Here is a 20,620-nt window from a genome sequence, read left to right on the forward strand (position 1 = left end):
TGACACTGTCAGTCCCATTCTCTGATGAGTTATGATCTGCATGATGAAAACAGAAACTCTGTGGTGAACAGTACACTGATGTAAGAAATAATCTGAGCTTTCATTAAAGTCAAAGAACCCGTAAAAGATGTAGAGCTGATGCACCAGTGTGGCACACTAAATAAACATGTACTGCTGGTTTCAAGTAGTCTGATCCTTCGCTTAATAACAGAAAAACAGTCAAAATAATAATTAGTGTATATACACCAATTAAAAGTTTATAGGATTTTTCTGAAGCTTCTGGCACAGAAACACACAACACACCATTTATAGTTTCTACCATTTTCTTTATTCTGTAGGTCTGCTTATGTTTATAGAGATTATATACACAAATTGGTACAAGAAGAGTTATCCAAAAAAGAAAAAAAAAATTACACATTCATAAAAAGACAGACAACCCCTGTGAAAAAGATTTTAATATAAGCGTGTTTTTATTTTTCGGAGCTCTCTTTCATCCAAATTAAAATATTGTGTTCTTCGGTTGGATTTCACACACTTTAAAGCTCTGCAACAGAAGCGTGCATTTACACTCTTATTTTAAGATCATTTTCCAGTTAAGAAAACAGGTGCAGTGTATTAACAGCTACAGCAGACAAAATACAAAAAAAATCTTTGTGGACTGAGTGGTATAAAAATCCCCCTGTCTTAAAATGTTATATGTGAACTGAAAGCAAGGAAATCTTATATTTACCCACGTCTATTAATGAAGAGCTTGATACTATGTTTGCAATTACTTTGATTAAAATAATTTACTTTTGTATACCAGCTGGCTGTAAGCTAATTTATCTCTGAAAAAGAATTCTGTATAGAAATTGGAAAACAAAACATAAAACAAAAAACGCAATGCTTCACCTTTTTTTTTTTTTTTAAATTTCAGGATCACTTAATATTCAGCCAACAGCATCACATTTCACCACGCTCATTCACTCAAACTACCTGAAGTAAAGGACAGGAAACAATAGACAGGTGAGGATTAAAAACACAATCTCACTGCACGCCAGTGACTTTAAGAGCAGTTGTGAGGCGACGAGGCGTCTTAAGGCTCACAGATCAGGGTTTCCACCACAAACTGGCTTCCAAAGTGACGAATCTTGTGGCAGTTCAGAGCCTCGCGCTTCTGCATACCTGTGAGGTGATCAGAGAATCTCTTATATAAACCTGTATCGCTGCATTTCGTGTCTCATGTTGCTGAAAGAGTACATAGATAAACTTCCACACATTCAAATGCACAGATCAAAGGTCGCAATGATTTACAATCTCTTAATGCTTGCTAAATATTTGTATGGCAGTGCATTTTGTCTTTGCCTTGCCTGTTTGGCATCTGTAGTCTTATATCTCTGTGTTTAAACCTAAATGAAAGCCTGACATGCTTACCCAGAATTCTGTCTCTGCGCTGCAGTTTGTAGGTCTCTTTGCCATTGCAGAGGTTGTTGATGAAATAGCCGAGCTGGTCAACGTGCTCCAGGCGCTCGGTCACCATCATCTCCTCACGGACCAGGTAAGACTGAGGCAAGTAGGTGCCAGCCTGGGCAGAGGGAGGAACCAAATGCAAATTATTTAAAGCATGATGTAAATATCTTTTGCACTTTTTGTTTCTGTATTTCGATTTTTGGAGATCTCTTCATTTTCTTTAAGGAGTGCCAGATTCTGCTTAATCGTCATTAATACTGGAACGTGTATTAATAGATCCATGGTAAATATCAATTTAAAGCAGGTGGCTTGGTGGTTTCAATACATTTATTTTGTTCGCAGCTGTTTGGAACAGTCTGAAGTGTTTTAAACAGGGAAGATGCTTTAACATCTTCCCCACACAGAGCCTCACACTCACTGTCTGATGATGAAACTATGTTACTTGGACCTGAGCAGATTTGTGGAAATATAATCCAGGCTTAAGTCAGCACAGTAAGACTAATAGGTCTGAACCCTGCACGGTTACCTTGATATTGATGAGAAGGTCCAAAAAGTCTCTGGGAGGCGTGACAATGGAGGTGTTGAGTGGGATGACGTAGCACTTGTTCAGATACAGATCCAGGTAAGCAGTCAGCCTCTGAGAAAGAAGGAATACAGTTAGAAAACAGGAAAGTAACTGGTATTTGCTTCTTTTTTCTTTAACCTAGTAACAAAATATAAAGCTGAGTTGGTTATCTTTAAAATCTAAATCTTAAATAGCTACATATATCTGCATACAGTTCCTCATAAAAGTGCTTATGCTGGGAGATTTGTCTCCGAGTGAATCACCTCAGGCTGAATTCCTACTGGCTGGTTAGCAGACATTGCATCACTCACAACTCACATTTCTAAAATTCTATATTTCTAAAGCTGTGAGAATGTTATTCCAAGTGATGTTTGGTCTATTTTGAATCCCTTTAAATGTGCAACCGTAGCTTTGCGACAACACTAAGAGTTTCACTTTTACATACACTTGTACATACCCGGCTAAAGTCGTGGACGATGTCAGCTGGGTCTCCATCTTCAAACTCGGGCACAGGCACACTGATTAGCTCCACCTGCTCCGTCTCCAACACCCGGATCGTCTCTGACATCTGACGCAGGTGGTACTCGTTTGGCAGCTCCACCTCCACCTATGAACCAGTGCGTAACATTTTTAATAAGTTCCAGTGACTGGTTACTCAGTGAAACACTTTAAAGTCACATTTTATTAAAGAATACTTTTGGTACAGAAATAAAAACATATAGAGCAAAGCTTGGAGGCCTGTCAGCTCATACACCGATTTATGGCAGTGATGCGAAACTCACTAGGCTCACTTTACTAAAAGAGCCCTGCAAGCGGAGGTCAGTTAGTCAACAACTCAGGACATTAATCAGTGACTCAGTCGGTAATGATTAAATGAAAACAATAGACACACTGAACCAGTGTCACATCTACTGAACACAAACATATAAACACAGGCCTGTGTTGCAAGGGAGTTCGTCATACTCGTGGTATCTCGTCCTTATCTGGCTTCACTTACCCTCCCTCACATCTTCAATGAGACCAACCAATCAACGCTTGGGGATTTTCAACTCGATACACAACCCAGAGTCTAACCACAAACCCGTTCACGCATGAAAGAGCGAGAAATAAGGAATGTGCTAGAAATTATGACATAATTCTTCACAATCTTATTTAAGATTGCCAAGTATGAGGCTTAGGCTCAGGTTTACAGAACATTGATGTAGGTTGGAAAATGCTTGCAGCAAACAACCCCCCCAAAAAAAGTTCTTAAAAATGCGATACTTGATGGGTATGCAGAGAAAACCAAAAGCTTTTTTCTGTCTCTAAAACCAGCAGGCCCTCCTGCTATCACTCTGGGGTCAAGAAGTTGTTTGTTTATTTTTTTTAAATAAATCAGCAAAATACTCTCCAGAGAACTGATCAGTGGGTCAGTGGGTAGTGATTTCGTACCCGCTGGTCTCCAAACCTGACATATCATGCTCCAGAGCAAATTAGGTTTCCATCTTGAATGGTCATAGCGATGTAGTCCACTAACAAATCAACCCAAATCCTGCTTCATAACACAGGCCTCTGATAAGGAAAAGATACTATATCCAGAGTTTTGCCATACCTCATCCTCCTCCTGGATCATGAAGTCTTCTTCGCGGTATTTGACGCCACAAAAAAATACTTGGCCCTCCTGTGGTTAAAAAAAAAAAAAAAAAAGGAAGGAGACAGAGATGTGACATTTTTGACAATCTTTACATGAAGTGTAAAGAACGTACATCTCAAATTTGAGGAAGTGTTATTCCCAGTGAGTCCTTCAGTTTCGTCTACTTCACAGCATTTTGTTATAACTAATAATATCAGTTTTTGTTGTTAAAAGTTTAGTTCTCTCTGGAGAAATGCATAAAAACAGATACTACTTCTGTAAACACAAAGTTTTTCTGAATTTAGAAACAGCGCATGTTCACATTTCCTTAAGGAATGTGATGTGACATAGACATGGAGAGAATCTGATTCTCTTTAAATTTAGGGAGAATTTGGATTAATAAAAAATAGAAGAGGACATTCAGCCACATCACAGCCATTTACAGAATAGTAAACAGGAAGCCTTCTCAGATCAGCAATAGGTTTATTCAGTCTTCAACTATAAAGGATTAGCTCAAGTTGGTAAACTCAAAACAGCTTGGTCTAGTTTATGTCTAGAACTGCCACTGTACTGTAGGCGGAGCTTAACGTGACAAGAACAGCTGGCAGTGGCGTACATGCTCCGACCTGTCGCGCTGTGTCAGTTCACATTTTCTTCTGCAATTTCTGATCCAAGTTTCATGCCTTTTCTTACCCGTGTCAAGAACACAGAAATTAAATTTGGATGTTTTTCCTTCAGAAAGGGGAGCTGAAATGTGTTTAAAAGTATATATAAATTTGTACTATGTGCTTTGCTCTTGACTGTCAGTCTGAGCTGCAGGAGTACAGCTGAGCACGGCGCTTTAAATGAGGGTGGTTTTGATCATGGAAGGAAAATAACATCCTAAATTATATGAAATTTCGTCAAGTCAGCAGTAACATGTTTATGTTTATGTTCATCACTGTCACTGTTTTAAACAGAAAATATGGAAACTTATATATTCCATTATGAAGTGGATAAAGTGGTGTCACCACCGGCCATTAGTTTTTATCATAGATGATCAACTCTTCCTGAGCCACCTCTGTCTGTGACATTCTGTTGTAATGTTGACAGCATTTCTATCTGTCTGCTTTCATATTTAGCAACGCACTATTTTCTCCATGCGCTGTATGAGATACTTACCAAATTGTCCTCAGGCTCGCTACTCACCTCCATGACATAGTAGCGATACAGGTAGGCACCTCCAACCACCACTCCAGACAGCATGAGGGCCAGACCAAGGCACATGCACCAGCACCAGGCGCGAGACTGGTGACGCACCAGCACAGCAGCCTCAGCGTCCTGCAGGAGAGAGAAAACTACTGATTAGATATGATTAAGTTTAACTGTCTCCAATTATACATTCAGGGATCAGAGAGAATCCCCCAAGGATCAGTACGCGTCTGGTTATTATTGTTAAATACTTGTGATGATTTTCAACACGTACCTATTATTTCAAACCCTCACAAATGCATTTTCCTGAGTTTTTCCCTTTAAGTATTAAGCATTCAAAACCACCCTACGCTTCAAGGCAGGGCCTCCTCCCAGAAAACAAATACACTGGTGAAACTGCAGCTGGTCTGGGGAGAAGCACTTTCTTAAGGATAAATGCAGGGAACAAAAATTCAGTTTCATAAACCACATACTTCACAGCTGACAAATACAAATCATGACAGCAACACACTGCTGAGTACCACATATGAAAAGTTCACCATGCTGGACCTACTCAGGTAAAGTCTAAGTTCATGTAGGACAGTACACACACAAAGTACTGCGGTTATATAAATGTACTTAATAGCACTCCACATTACATTAACTGAAAACAAAAATCGGTCGGATTCCATCCCCTGTGTTGTCAAACTACTAAGAAACAGAAACACACTTTTTCAGCAGTATGGGTTGAATACTGTGCACATTGTTTTTTTTTTTTTTTTTAATAAATTCAAATGCACTTAGACTCAAATAAAAATCAGAACCCGTCCCAACCTTCACCAGCCTTTCAGCCGGGAAAATCTCCTGAACTACGACAACTATTAAACCAGAGGCCAGGGTGTGACATGAGGACAGTGTGTGTGTGTGTGTGTGTGTGTGTGTGTGTGTGTGTGTAAGAAAACAAAGGCTTTCTTGAGATCAGATGAAGGAGGCTCCACATCTCTTTTCAGACTAACACAGCATCAGGGTGACTCATCATGATGCGAATCACAGAGGGGGGAAACAAACTGAGACAGAGTGAAAAAATACCTAAAAATGTGAAAAGAAACGAAAACAGAGGAAATGAAAGTGTGGCTCTCAACTCGTTCTGTTATTAGTTCACTGGAATCTTCAGGAAAGGGGAAACTACAATAAAATCAGATTTACATTTTCTGTTTGTTGAATAGTGACTAAAAGGAGTTACAATCAGCTAGAAACTTCTACCTGATTTGCATTTTCTTCTTCTCTCTCTGACCAGCGGGCAGTAAAAAAAAAAAAAAAAAAAAAAATCTGGGTCAGGTGAGGAAGCAGGTTTTCTTGTTCTGGTTTCTCATCTCACTGGAATGATCTCTTCATGCTATGTTCTTTTATTAGATTTAAATTGAGTTGCAAAGGCTGGAGGAACCGATAACAAGAAGCTGTCCTGGTAGCTTTAAGACAGAAGCTACTCCTGAGCCGCTATTGTACAGTGGCATTTAGAGCCCCCTTTTATTGAAGTCCAAATGTTTTAAAAGGAAGAAAACATAATCCACATTTGTGGAGAACCTCACACACTTTCATTTGCTGAGTAGCAATAAATGCAGGGACGCTTCAAGGGGCATCTGTAACACCAACACAATAATACTGCCTTTGTGAGGATGAGAAGTTGTTATATTTGCATCAGCTGAAAGTCACGCTCTGCCAGCAGAGGCTCACGGAGCTGCTAGCGTGGCAACATTACTAAATGATATTGCATGCAAGTCCGGCTGGCATTTTTGTTTTAATAGGGATTTCTGTTTATGCCATAAAAGTTGCTTTCTCTGGACAACCTAACAAAGGAAGCTGAGATTCTAACGTGAGCTGAGAGGAGAAATGAAGATTATGGGATTATGGGCAAGTAATTCAACAGCTAAGAAAAGAACAGGGGTTTTAGCTGCAAACAAAACCTACACTGTGTACTCCAGCCGGGCACCTTCTATTACTGGGAACACGTCGGAAGTACAGCTGATCTGTTGCTTTCCTGTGAATACCATTTTCTTTTTTAAATTTCCTGTTAAGTCTGAAAATAAATTTTGCGGTTTCAGTTACAGAAACACCGACGAAAACATTTCATAATCTGTTTTTGTGGCCGTTTTGGGGGGGGGGGTGCATGATATTACATAATTATGCTTGCTTGCATAATTAACTTGGCTGACCAAACATTTTAACGTAAAGACAAATTGCTCATAGTGCTGCACTATGTAAAAGGCCCATCCTTCTGTCTCAACTAAAGCAGAACATAGCCTCAGAGTCTCCTGTGTTCATATGTAAACCATGCATTTACACCCATGCAACAATTAAATGATCAAAAAAGGCTAATATTTAGCATGCATTTCCAGACAGAGTGTGTTTGCTAATTTCCTAAATCCTTATTGGTCTCGAATTGGTTCAGTTCAACAGTATGCTGTATACAATAACACAAGGGTTGACAGGAAAATGCTTATCATTATTATATAATCAAACCCAGGGGATATTATGGTTATTAAATCATCCTGGTTGGAAGCAAGACTACAAAAATGTGTAAATTTTATAAAATGAACAAAAGCGGTCTTTTGTCACACTGATCATAGCTAATAATCACTAAAATGTTAAAGGTGTTTTTTCATGTTTTAGTACTTGAACTTAACACATTTATACACTGGATAAAAAAAAAAAAATTGAGGACATCCTCATCTTTTGTGGTCTGTAGATATACTGTGTCATCACAAAACGAGACTTGTCAGCATGAATTATCTGCTTTGAGAACAGCTGACTTCCAGTTTAAAACTTGTTTTTACGTTTTTTTTTGATAGGCCAGTGAAGCATTACCATGCATTTCAGCATTATCGGTACACTTTTCAACTTGATAAATGTGGGACATGCCTCAGCTCTTTCTGGTCAGAAGCAAGGGGGGCACATTGGGTAGAGGAGAAAAGTGTTAAGAGTTTTTTATGTTTTTTTTAAAGCAGCATCAGGGTGGCAGCTGAGAAATAGACAGTCAGCCCTTTCAGATCTACAAGTCTAAGTACAGACAGCAGGAGGGAACTCTTAGAATGTAACATTTTTCCTGGAATGAAGAGAAATAGCGTTTTGAAAAAAAAAAAAAAAAAAAAAAAACCAAAAAGCAGACGTTAGCAACAACATGAAACCAAATATGAGGACGAATAAGAGGAAGCGGGGGTGAGGCCATTTTAAAAGTGCACACAGGCTGACAGATCAGCAACATGTTAGTGTCAGATGCAGTCAGTTTAATAGAACCACTGCCTGGCAGAAAGACACTAAATGGGAACATTTCCTGAGGCTTTTCTCCATCAGCTGTATAGCTGGGGTCACCTCTGCTAAATAAGGGGTTTGCTCCAATCACTGACATGTCTTTTTGACTTTAAGGGTAGAAAAAAAAAAAGTTAGCAAAACATAAAAAGCAGAAATATCTATAGCAAACAGAATAAAAGAGTTCTGAGACCTTCCAGGAAGGACACATGTATTGCAGTTTAATTAAAAAGCATTGACTTTTAAGGATCCTGGTCAATATCATGAAGGAGACTTAACACAAGCAAATAGCTAATTCACAGGTACTCACAGCTCTCCACAACTGAACAGAGCAGAAGGAAGGAAACTAAAGCAGGAAAGTGTAGGGTAGTGCTGTCCAAAGTACTGCTAGGGTGTGAATATTGGTTCCAGTGGCAAAGCTGCAATAAGTTTACTAAGGGTGAGGTTAAATAAGGACTGATGATGACTTTCTCCCTGAAATGGTGAAATGAATGTTACTAATAACATACTTAAATAAATCTGTCAGAACTGTTCTGCAGCTGAACTGCAGCTGACCATCTATGGTTGGTTCATGTCTTTAATGAAGGATGATGAACTGCATTTGGTGACATGCAATCTGAAAACTGCTCGCTATTCTCCAACAACAATCTAATGCACAGACCATGAAGCATGACAGGGAAGCATCAATAGTGAGTTCACCAAGTAAAAACATTTTCAAATTTCAAGACAAAGTTTGTATCAGGACCTCTACAGAATCAACTCGAGACTGGAGCTCTGCTATGTGATTTTCCAGTTTTACTACTGTCTCTTAAAGCCTCACCAACAACAAGACCTAACAGGCCTTCAGACCAACGTATCATAATTCCAACACACGCACCCTCGTTATACCACTCCAATGTCAACACAGGAAAGTATGCCGACGTCATGAGAACACTCGCGTATTAAATTTGTATTATTTCATCAAGCCTACAGATTATTAATTTTATCATTACATTTATATATGTTTATGAAATTTATGAAACTGAAACATATCTGAGCTGGCCCAACTCTCAACACAAACATCTTTTTGTACACTTTTTATACTGGTTAAATGACACTTCCTCTTTTGTTCTTATGCCAGGAACGACTTATTGTGTAAGCTTTTTGTTGTGGTTGGTGGTCACCAGTGATGGGTGTAGCACATTCCAAAGTACTATGTTAATGTAATCAGATTACATTTTTCAGTACCTGTACATGTTTCTGAGGAACAAACCCAACACTGGTGGCCACAGAAATCCCAAGTTTGAGCTGCTGCTGTGAAGATGAAGGCTGCTGGTTTACACTGTGCTGAAGTGTCCTCTGGGCTTCATTCACAACACCACAGGGATCAATGACCGTCTTTGTGTGTGTCAGTGTGTGTCTTTGAGATGAACCTACGGGCTGACCACACTAAACCCACCACAACAAACAAACATTTTCCACTAAATTATGACTGTGGATTCTCATGGTTAGAGCTATTAATCTGTGTGTGAAGATCTTTAGAGTCATTGTGGCCACAAACCCTGCCCTCCTCACTGTGCTCAGTGGTCAACAAGTAGTGGAAATCCTTTATCATTCTTAGTTGTTTTAAGCATGTGGCAGATCAACAGAAAAGCACCACATTTTAGTCTTGGTTACTGTTGCTTAGTTGTTGAACGTAAAAGACGATCAAGTTTCCAGAAATAAATCTGAGAAGTGCTTTCTGCCTTTCACACCTTGATGTAACATAAGACATGAAGTGAATTAAATTTGAAGATCGGTGTTGATATTTATACTTGGCATAAAGATATTAAATGTATGACAGTATAAAGATGAGGAAGAAAAGCTCATTTGAGAAGCTAGAATTCACTGAAAAGCAAAAGTACTTTTGCTTTGCAAGCAACTTCGTGATTAAATGTAAACCATTGCCAACCATGTGTGTGTATGTTCAATTTATTTTGGTACTAATTCAGGAATATTTTAGTTATGCATATATTCCATTTCTGTCAGGCTTTGGTTACATATTAATGCAGTTCTTTGTCTTTTGCAGGCATACTGAAAGCTTTAACACTTTTTCAGTTCACCACAACAAATATGTTTTATGTTCTGTGGTGTGGCATTTTCCTTGTCAATAATCAATATGCAAATAAAGTACTATTTAGAGCTCCTTGTGATCCTAAGCACGATTCAGTCTTTCAGTAAATGTCTTAAGCGGATAATGCTGCAAAGTCCATATGCATCAGTCTACCTGAGGACGGTTTGTGTTTCCGTCTCTGTGGAGACAGGTGAGTATCAGTGTCCAAGGCGGGTTTTATTTCAGTCTACACATGAAACTTTATCTTCACCTCTGAGCTACATAGTGTGTCTGTGAAGGCAGTAACTGGGTTACGTTAGGTCGTAGAAAGAGTTTAACAAATTTAAAAGAAAGCAGCAAATCTTTGTGTTTAAAAAGCCAAAGGCAGCAAGTTTGTCACACTGGCTTAAAGGAAAAAAACCCAACAAAACTCTGCAGAATAAGAGCACTCATGTCCAACATAAAGAAATTAAAAGAATGTGGATTTTCTAATGGAAATAGATCTAAAAGTAGTTCTTGGTGTACTTACAGAAGGATTTAAGGGAAGGGCTGAAATCTGTTTGACAGAAATCCTATTAGGGGCTTCATAAAGTGTATTACCATTGGCTGTAGTGTATTACAGGTGGTTAAATGCTTATCCTCCACCATACAGTGTATTTATAAGTATGTAAACATACATTAGGACATAGATATGTGTCACAGATATAATACTAATAGCATCATGGTGTAAAGCAACCCTACACTTTTTCACTACATTAAGCAGTGGTTGTGCATACCATTCAGATAGTGTGCACTATGTAAATGTGCATGGGCTTCATAGCTGCTGTCATATATATGTGCCTGCTTAGTTAATCCTCCCTCTTCTTGAGTTTTAGTGGTCGGCAGCGTCCTGTGGGAGGCAGCTAAAGCTCTCTGGCTGACTCTCCATCTGACTGATTACACTGTAATCCTTTTCAAGCAGCCCACATGTCTGAGACACCAACCAGAGAACAAACAAGCAGAGAGCAACTGAGGAAAGGTTAGGTCTGTAATCCAAATCTGTAATTAGGTCTACTGATGAATGTGAAGGTGGAAGCAAATTTTTTTACTGGCACATGTGGAATAGCTCCTTTCCAAAACTGAGAGAAAACATTATTTTCATTCGATTCTTTGCTGAAAGACGCGATAGACGGAAAAGAAAATCAACATTACGTAAAAAGGAGACCTTTTAAATCTCAACAGACTACTAATGATAATGATTACTTCCATAGCTGATTATACTGTCGTCAAACAGGGCAGGGAGGTTCACCAGGTTTCATGCTGAAATTAGGAATCAAAGCACAGCAAGTATGTACATGAAGCTCTTAACCTAAATATTGCAATAAAGTGCCCGCAACGTCAACAAGATACAACCACAGTTTCCTTTGAGCATCTGCATAAACAGCAGGTGTAAGCATGTATCTGCTCCAGCTCAGCCTCTATAAAACCACATACACTCAAAGTATATGACACCCAAACTGTGAGGCTTCTTATCTTATTACTAAGATAAGATAAGAAGAACTTTATTTATCCTGAGGGAAATTCTTTTGCAATTTGATGGCTGCTCCAAATGCAGCCGACAAATGCGTCCTTCATTTCCTTGGATTTGAAGGATGGGTTGGGTGTTTCCCAACCTATCCCAGAATTCATAGTGCGGCCCAGCCAATTCCAGGTTCCAACAATGGCGGCAGCTACTTAGTTTTAAAATTACTCTTTCTGGATCACAAAATAAACTTTCAAAATATTTTCTGGCGAGAATGTAGCTGTGTAAACTTCAAATATCTGCTCGATTTTTCAAGACATCACATATTTGCAAAAGTGCTCTGTCGTTTTCAGAGACGTCTGTTACCAGCTCGATACAATGTGCCAGAACTTTGTTTAAAGTTCAGTAGAAAATGTTCACAAATGAAATGCTACAACTAGAGATTTTTTAAAAATATTTAGAAGCACTCTTTATTTTCTATCATTGTTTAGTTTTGTCGATGTTCAAAAAGACAATATACAGAAGAAGTAGTCTAGTTTCATAATCTTCAAAATATACTTCTCTTATCTGTACTTCAGCTTAGACACTTTGGCCTGTGCGTGTCAGCTGATAAAGTTCAACCTCATCTTCTTCACTCATCACAGAATGAGAGGATGAAGTCGCACACTGAGACGGTTTTGACACTATTGCAATATGCATAGTTTGACACATCAAACTTATTATCAAACGCAGCTGCAGAAGCCATTTTGTACCACAGTCAGTACACAGAGATTACACGACGTTGGTCCCTGGAACTTGCTCATTTATAAACAAATGGGGTTTGGCTGCTTTATCTTGATTGTTACTTTTTAAAAATGTATTTATTTAAATTTAACCTGACCTGAAGACAATGATTTCTCATCACTACAAAAAGTCTCTTGGTAGCTGGGTGTGTTTAAATTATATTTTTTAAATAAATAAAGTTGTGCAAACTCTTTCTCAACTCATAACTGAAAGTTTAAAAAAATAAAAACATCAAGTCAGAAGAACTCGACATTTATATTTAAGCATGAAATTAAACACTAGACTCTTCTGAGACTGAAATTTTCAGCGCAGCGGTTTCCTCCTGAGATGTTCTACACTCAGCTCGACACGGCTGTAGTTGATTTGAGGACAGAGATGTGAAAGCTGATCTTTAATAAGCACCACCCACAACTGCTGTAGCACTACAGCCTGATTCAAACACCGTCTGTGAGGTAAGCACAGGTGCTCCTCCATCCAAAGTTAAGCTGAGGTGGCTGGAAGTTTTTCTAATCTTGACATTAAGTACTAATAATGTGTTTGTTGTGTAAATGCGCCTTACAAATGCAAAACTGCATTGGCTCAATGACAATATCTAAATGTAATGAAAATCTTTTAGTGTGCCGTTGAAACACTTGGCCAATAAAACTGATGATTTTATTGGCCTCGCCTCTGTCAGTGCGCCCCAGGGTGGCTGTGGCTACAATGTAGCTTGCCATCACCAGTGTGAATGTGTGTGTGAATGCGTGGATGACTGGTTGTGTAAAGCGCTTTGGGGTCCTTAGGGACTAGTAAAGCGCTATACAAATACAGGCCATTTACCATTTAAGAAATAGAAAATTTATAAAGAGAAAATATCTAACTGAAGAGCGCTCTAAATTTGCACAAAGCAGCAATTTTGTAAAGCAGATAAAATGGTACATTTATTAATACTTGAAATAAACAATAAGTGGACAAGAAGCATAAAGATTTTACTAAATTTGCAGTAATTATTCTGCCAACTTGTAAGTGAAATAACTGTTTTGGGGGGGGGGGAATAAATTGACTGTATGAGAGGTTTTTCACTGGATATGAACAAAGTTCTGGTTTTGGACACAGTTTCCTAATGTGTTTACGGTCACCTGCAAATTATATGCAAGGTTGCTACTTAAGAGCACTTCTCATGCAAATATTGACACACATACTGTTCTTGTTTCCAGGTACTTCCAGGTATATTTGCATCTCAAGTCATGAATAACACACACACACTGACATCGTTCTATACCAAATGTAAACACAGTGGCTACACAGCGGCTGTCTCTTCTATAGCAACTAGGAACAACACTGAAAGTATAAAGGTGCAAGTCCAGCACTATGACTGTGTATGGCTCACAGCCATCCTGTATAAAAGAAATAAACACTATCAGGCAGGCAATATAAAGGGCTGCAAAGCCACATAACAAACAGTACACTCCTCTGTAGGTACAGTCATGGCCTTCAGTTCAACTGCTGTGCAAGGATGTTTCTGTCAGACCTTAACCCCAATAATCCTGAGTGTGTCTCATACTAACGACAGTCACTGAGACAACTATAGAGGGAAAAATAGGTCAAGCTAAATATTTAGGCTAAGCATATCTTCATGCTTAGTTTAGCTGTCCCTGAATACACCACAAGTGCTCAAACTGCGTCTGTGGAGCCAAACAGGCTTGCAAATTTGTTCCTGTTATACATGAACTGCGTTTCATTCACATGGCTTTTTGCTGTCTGGTAATATACCAAGTCACTTTTTAAAAACAAACAAACATCTATTTACTCAGAGCAGATACATAATCAAGCACCTTTAATTCATTTCCAACCAATCTTAGAGATATTTGTATTTGATGCAAACACAGCTGTATCCATCATAAAACATGCTGATAACTGTTACTCAATTTATCTAAAGAATGCTATAAAATTTCAAGTTTACAAAAGCTCAATATGCTGTTTTTCTGCTCATAACTGAGCTAAAATATAAGAATAATGAAAATGAAAGGGAATTCAGACAAGAGCTTATCAGACAGATAGTGACTCAGAGAGTTAAGAGGAACCAAACAAAAAGAGAAACTATCAAAATTCATAATGGCTTTTCTTGTAAATGTAAAACAGTAGCAGATATACTAAACACATTTAGCAGCACATCTAACAACAAGACACTGCAGAAATGTCAGCAGCAATCATCATCAGATCTTTTAGACAGAGTTACTAAAGCTAGACAATTTACTGGATGTTAATTGTAATCCAAATTTAGCTTTCATCAATTGTAGTAACAAAAGTAGAATAAAATGATTACTTTCGATATGAAGCTCACCAGGTGCATGGTTTTTCTTTGGCAAAGTACGCCTTCATCACTCAATATAAGCCAGAACATACTGACTGTTTAGTTCAGCTAGAGTCAAGATGACGCAAATACAGCCTTTAATTAACAAGATCTATTCACAAGTAGTAAAAATTGGAAAAATGTTCTGTAGCTGAGCTTGTAATCATCAGCAGTTGCAGGTGCTGGATTTTTACCTGGATTGCTTAGGATCTCTCACCCACTCAGTCTCCAGCGGCAAGCAATCAAAGTTTTGGTTAGCTATTGGATCTCTATCATTCCCTGTGAAACAAGTCTTCCAAAGTTCAACAGTCTGCTGTAGTCTGAACTGCTCTTTGCCCCTGCAGACATTCTTTTGTTTAGTCTACCAACCAACAAGGAGCTAGTGGCTGATCTTGTGAGACCCCCTACCATACATAGTAATCATGTGGCATTCTCCCCAATCAGTAATGATTAATAACTGTATCTGAATCCAAACATCCAAGGAAAATTCACAACTACAACAGGAAGCAGGAATGACCAAAACGTCTGATGAGGGCAGAATGGGATGGCTTAGAGACAAACTCACTGTCTCCAGCCTGTCAGACCACAAGACTCATTCAAGTGTCTGCCATCAGGCCACCTTGTATCAGCAAGACTTGGCTCATCCTGCACTTTAAAGGATCCTAGCTCCTATTTTTGCATCATAACTCATCTGCTGTTTACTAATCAACACATATGGCAGTAAACCAGCAAGCTGCTACATTTACAAGATTTACAACTCACTGAATTACAACAGTGTCTGTGTTCACATAAGCAATGAAGAAAGGAAGATCCTTTGCAGCAGTAACAGGAGCCAAGACCTCAACAGACTGACTATTTTTATAATCAAATAACCTCCCCAACACACAAGCACAACTAGCAAAAACATAAAACATTTGCTAGTTCCTGTTTGGTCCTGTGCGGTCCGACCAGTAGAGCAGATTCCTCCCTCAGGAAGCAGAGCAGCAGGAAAATTTCCATGAAGGCAAAATAGATGACGGTGTGATAAGCTCTCTTTGATTTGTAAATATGTTAGAAAAAACTTTCCAAATATTTCCTTGACTACAGAGTGAGGGATGGGTATGGTTAATGGTTTTAATGGTATTTTTAATGGTAATGCTTATCAGTCCATTACTTTAATGGTATTTTTAATCGGTACTTTCTGAAGAAGAAATAAATCAAACTGAAAACAGAACTGAATTTACATCACATCATGATTTTTTCCAAGCTATTTCCTAAACTAAGGCTAATGTACTGTATTAGCATACTGTTCCTCTCAGCAATTTTTACACATAAACAAAACAAAGTTCAACAAGTTTAATGAGGGATTAGAGAACAAGAGGAGCTATTAAAGACTTAATAGTCTTTCACTTATTCAGCTAATATTCATCCACCTATGACCACTACTCAGGGTTGCTTAAATCAGATTAGATATGATCCAGTGCTCTCTCACTGCTACAGACAGGGCTGGCTTCTCGTGCTGGATGGGGGCAATAAATACACTTCCAGTTCCATCTCTGCTCCTGTGTGCAAGCAGCTTTCCACTCCTGTTGGTGGTTTGGGATAAAATGATTTTTTCTAGTTGTGATTAATTTAAATCAGCTAACCACCTGTTAAAGCAGCTGCTGACTAATAGCTTTAGCCTGACATTGCAATGTTGATAACCACTTTCATCGGTTTTCGGATCCTGTTGAGCAACAAGACACACACCTCGTTACGTGACTGTAGACTGATTTTTTTCGTTTTTGTTTTGAGGGCATGTTAATACATTCGAGAACAGTACAGGATTTTAAATCGTGTCTTAGACATTTAGTAAAGCGTCCTCACTTATGAAGAAGTTGTTGACATTGCCAGTGACAAATCAATCATTAATCACTATCATAAATGTCTGTTCTTCCACGTGAGCACCGGACTTCCTCTACATCTTTATCCTGTTTTGTTTTGAAATCCTCAGTTTAAGATATATTGCTTTATACAGCCACTTTATTATATATTTGCCACTTTTTGACATTTTATTTAAATGTTAACATTTTTAAAACTTGCATCGCATTTTATTGTATTAGACTTTTACTTAATTAGCGCCTTCACTTTAGTTTTCTGAACTCTTTTGAACTTTTTGGTTTACAGGTTTTTTGGCGATTGTAACAAAGACATTTCCTGACTTTTGGGACAATAATGCACTTCTTATCCTATCCAGATTTTGTTAATTTAAATCAAATTAGAAGATGGGGGTTGATATCTAACTCTAAAAAAAACAGAGTACACAATCTACTTTAAAAAAGGTCCAGTAAAGGATTTCAAGGGATTACATTTCAACGAAATGCTACTGAACCCCGCGCACGAGACACATGGCACAAAGTCCTCATTTGCTCTCTCCACAAGTGCTAGAAAATCCCCCAAAACACAACCCCAAACTAAGCGCAGAATCGCCTCTTTTCTACTTCAATCCCCCAGAAGGAGCACATTAAGCTCTGATTATCAAGATTAAAAAGATAAAAGTCGGTGAGACTGAAGCTCAAGACACAGGGGGGCGGGGTGGCGGTAGAAACTGAGCCCTGCCACCTTCCTTCATACAGTCTAATCCCACAATAACCATGCAGGCAGATTGTGTGAAAGTTTCATGCTAAGGCAGAACTCTCACCACAATGAGTCAAGTTAAGATATTCTCACAGCTGCTCATCGAGAATTACACTTTTGTGGTTTGTCACTCAGCACACATCTTTGAAACTACAAGCAGCTGTTTGCGTTTGCAACTGTAGCAAGGTTTACATCGCGCTCTCTGCATACAGAGAGAGCCCAGAGGTCCTCTGTCAGACCGAAACAGAAACAACAGGCAGCTCCTTTTACAACAGGGTGGAGGCCAGCGGGAAGATCTTCTTGTAGACTTTACTGTCTGACAGGCAACACGCCTCAGCAGCCCACACATTCAACTCCACAAGTCAGCTCGAAAGCAGTTGAATAATACAACCAGCTCCTTTGCAGGGTGAGATCACACAGCAGTCGCAGCCGCTCTGCAACTCTAAAACTGTCATTTAGTTGCACTTTTCTAGTGAATGTTGTGTAAAATACACTGCAGCGTCACCACACTGCACAGCACTCTTTTGGGTTTTTTGCACTTTTTGGGGGGGAAAGGTGAATTTTCTAACTTTTGAATGACATTTCTAGGACACTCAACATACACATCTTTCAGACCAAAGAGGATGTCAAAGTGACAGACTCCCATGCCTTCCTGTGTAGTCTTTCCATTCTAAGCTGTTATTAATTGCTGAGAGGTGCAGATTAAAAATAACTAAATTTGCATGGACTTTTAAGTTTAGTTATGGGGAAGTTCCCACCTCCTCTGCTTTCTCTTTTTTGAGAGTGGCACTCTTCACAAAGAGGCAATAACATAACATCTGCATTTTCTGTTGTGTTTTTTTTCTTTTCTTTTTTCTTTCCTCGGCACATGTTCATGTCCTTGAAGTTTGAGGCCAACTGATTGCAAAAAAAGCAGGAATAACTGTAATATGAAACCAGATTAAAACCCATCCTAAAATTTGCCAGGTAAAAATCTACACGTGATTTTGGTGCCAGCACTGAATGTTTTTCCCTCCACTGTTTTCTCTTACATTCTTCTGCTTACTGACTGATCTGTTTGGTAACTGCACGCTTTAACCACCTGGTATACTTGCTGACCTCTAAAACGACATGAAAAGTCAGGCAAAGCTCGTTCCTACACTTTAGAGCCCATAAACTTACATTAATGTTTTCAGGGTATTGTCAGACCAACTTAAAAGGTGTAAATATTATATTTATGTGGTATTTAGTCCGTGTATAAAATAGATTTAAAAATGGAAACAAGTAGAAAATACCGGAAACATCAAGAGTATCAAAGGTGAAAAAAACAAACGCCACATGAGGAAGTAACGTCCACTCAATTATTTGACGTTAGTAGTTTAAATGATACATTGTATGATTTTAAAATGTATTGTTTAAAAGTGTTCAAAGAGTGGAGAAACTGAAATATATCAGGAGCCCTGTTAAACAACAGTATTGTGTCTCTACGCATTTATGCTTAACTGCGCCTTTCCCCCCACCGAGAACCGAGTTTGCTGTTAGCCATTTTCTACTCACTTTGTCCTCCTCGGGAATAAGAGTTTCGGCGTCCTTCTTCACATCTTTCTGTGCCAGAGCCGTGTTAAATGATACCTTGACCATCTTGGAACAAGTGGCGACAATCTCCGAGAGAAAGGGAAAAAAAGCAACACGACAGAAAGCAAACAACAGCAAAGACAATTTGCTCCGAAGTAAAAATAAGTCGCACTTCTCCCCCGGCCAAGTCTGCTCTGTTGTTGTGATAAGAGCGATGTAAAGCTAGACTTAGAGTCGCCGCGCTTCCGACTTTCAAAATAAAAGCATATCCACGACGATTAATCTAAGACGTTCCGATATTTGACTGAAATACGACAATATAAAAGCAAAATGGCACAATCCAAGCTTAAAACTTAGCTTAAAAAGAACATCAGTGTGAAATTATGTAATTATCTGTATATACGTGCTGTATTATACCTTATTATACTTGCTTTTATTATACTTTATTTTATAGCCTCTCCTATATAAGATATGTATTTCAAAGCGATTTACAATAGGCCGAGAAGCACAGTGAATGGGAATGCAAGATAAACAACAAATAAAACAATGCAGAAAACAATTAACGAAAAACTCATTTAACATATTTAATAATATACCTACTTAAAAGAACATATAAATGACTGTTAAATAATAAAATAGATAAATAATACAAAAAGACAAGTAATAGACTAAAATGTTTTATTTAAATATAGAACAATAAAACTGTGCAAATATTATGAAAGTGATTAGATCACGACTGTTGCTCTAGTACCTAGAGCTGTCAATAAATATTATATCATTTACTTCCGAAATGTAGTGGAACACATACACTAAACTCAAGACTTTATTACTATAAATATAATTTATAGAGTTTATTACTTTTCTGGGATGTATTTATATAACCAACCATCAACACCAAGGAGTGGGGGACAATCCGAGCTACACACACTGATTAATACGATAAAAGTAAGGCAGGGGCGTCAAACATAAGCCCAGGGACCAGAATCACCTCTCCAATCTGGCCCCTGGGACAGCTTTTTAAACTGTATTTTCATAAGTTTTATGAGTTTTCCTACTGATCAAAAAACTCCCCCATGACCACTAACCTAAAATAAACAAGGAATGAAAACACAAATGACACTTTTTTACCGTCATTATTCAAATCTATCATTTTTGCAGTGGCTTTACAGGAAAAATACAAAAACAAAAATTCTTTCAATTAACAAAAATGTTCTGTTTGTATAAGTAAAAGACCATCTGTGCCATAAGCCAATAGAACTTTTTCTGTATTAATACATTTGGGTGTAAATTTAATACAATTAACGTAATTAGTGGAAGTAATTTATGCATTTATTTATAACAGTTTAAGCCCAAGGAGTTGTGCTGAAAAACTTCAGTATTTCTCTGTAATGCAGAAAAACTGAGATGTATTGTGTAATGTGTAGTTAAACTTCTTTGCAATGACAGAAGTAGGAGTTAAGCTCAAATCTGGCTTTATATTTACACAGTGTAAAAGGAGTTTGATAACCCTGCCATAACATAAGAGAAAATAAGAAAATTAACATAATGGCACGAACATAAATGATGACTAAAAAGTGGTAGTGGGTTAAAGAAATCCAAAATTTAAATAATTTAATGGGCTTCAAGAAAATATACACATTTTTGATTTACAGAAAAAACAGAAGAACTGTCAGTTTTAACTG

General features: G+C 38.2%; 1 protein-coding gene across 2 annotated transcripts; it reads right to left on the minus strand.

Moving 5' to 3' along the window:
- Positions 1 to 309: 309 nt before the first annotated feature.
- itm2bb (integral membrane protein 2Bb) lies at positions 310 to 19,150 on the minus strand. 2 transcript variants are annotated; one of them, XM_031746635.2, is made up of 7 exons: positions 18,921 to 19,150; positions 4,788 to 4,946; positions 3,606 to 3,674; positions 2,472 to 2,621; positions 1,976 to 2,086; positions 1,414 to 1,564; positions 310 to 1,164 (listed from the first exon to the last, which is right to left on the minus strand). In XM_031746635.2, the coding sequence occupies exons 1-7, from the start codon at positions 19,002 to 19,004 to the stop codon at positions 1,076 to 1,078; spliced, it is 813 nt and encodes a 270-aa protein (XP_031602495.2). In that variant the 5' UTR covers positions 19,005 to 19,150; the 3' UTR covers positions 310 to 1,075. The 2 variants fall into 2 exon arrangements, with proteins under 2 accessions (XP_031602495.2, XP_031602496.2); XM_031746636.2 differs by having other exon boundaries at positions 1,022 to 1,164; positions 4,815 to 4,946.
- Between the last annotated feature and the right edge of the window lie 1,470 nt (positions 19,151 to 20,620).

Source organism: Oreochromis aureus, linkage group 16, assembly GCF_013358895.1.
Source record: "Oreochromis aureus strain Israel breed Guangdong linkage group 16, ZZ_aureus, whole genome shotgun sequence".
Lineage (NCBI taxonomy): Eukaryota > Metazoa > Chordata > Actinopteri > Cichliformes > Cichlidae > Oreochromis > Oreochromis aureus.

Coding starts and splice junctions, on each gene's coding strand:
- itm2bb (XM_031746635.2), bottom strand. CDS start 19,004: ATGGTCAAGGTATCATTTAACACGGCTCTGGCACAGAAAGATGTGAAG. Junction 2,087..2,471: donor TCGTCCACGACTTTAGCCGG/GTATGTACAAGT, acceptor CTTCTTTCTCAG/AGGCTGACTGCTTACCTGGA. Junction 1,565..1,975: donor ACCTTCTCATCAATATCAAG/GTAACCGTGCAG, acceptor CCCTCTGCCCAG/GCTGGCACCTACTTGCCTCA.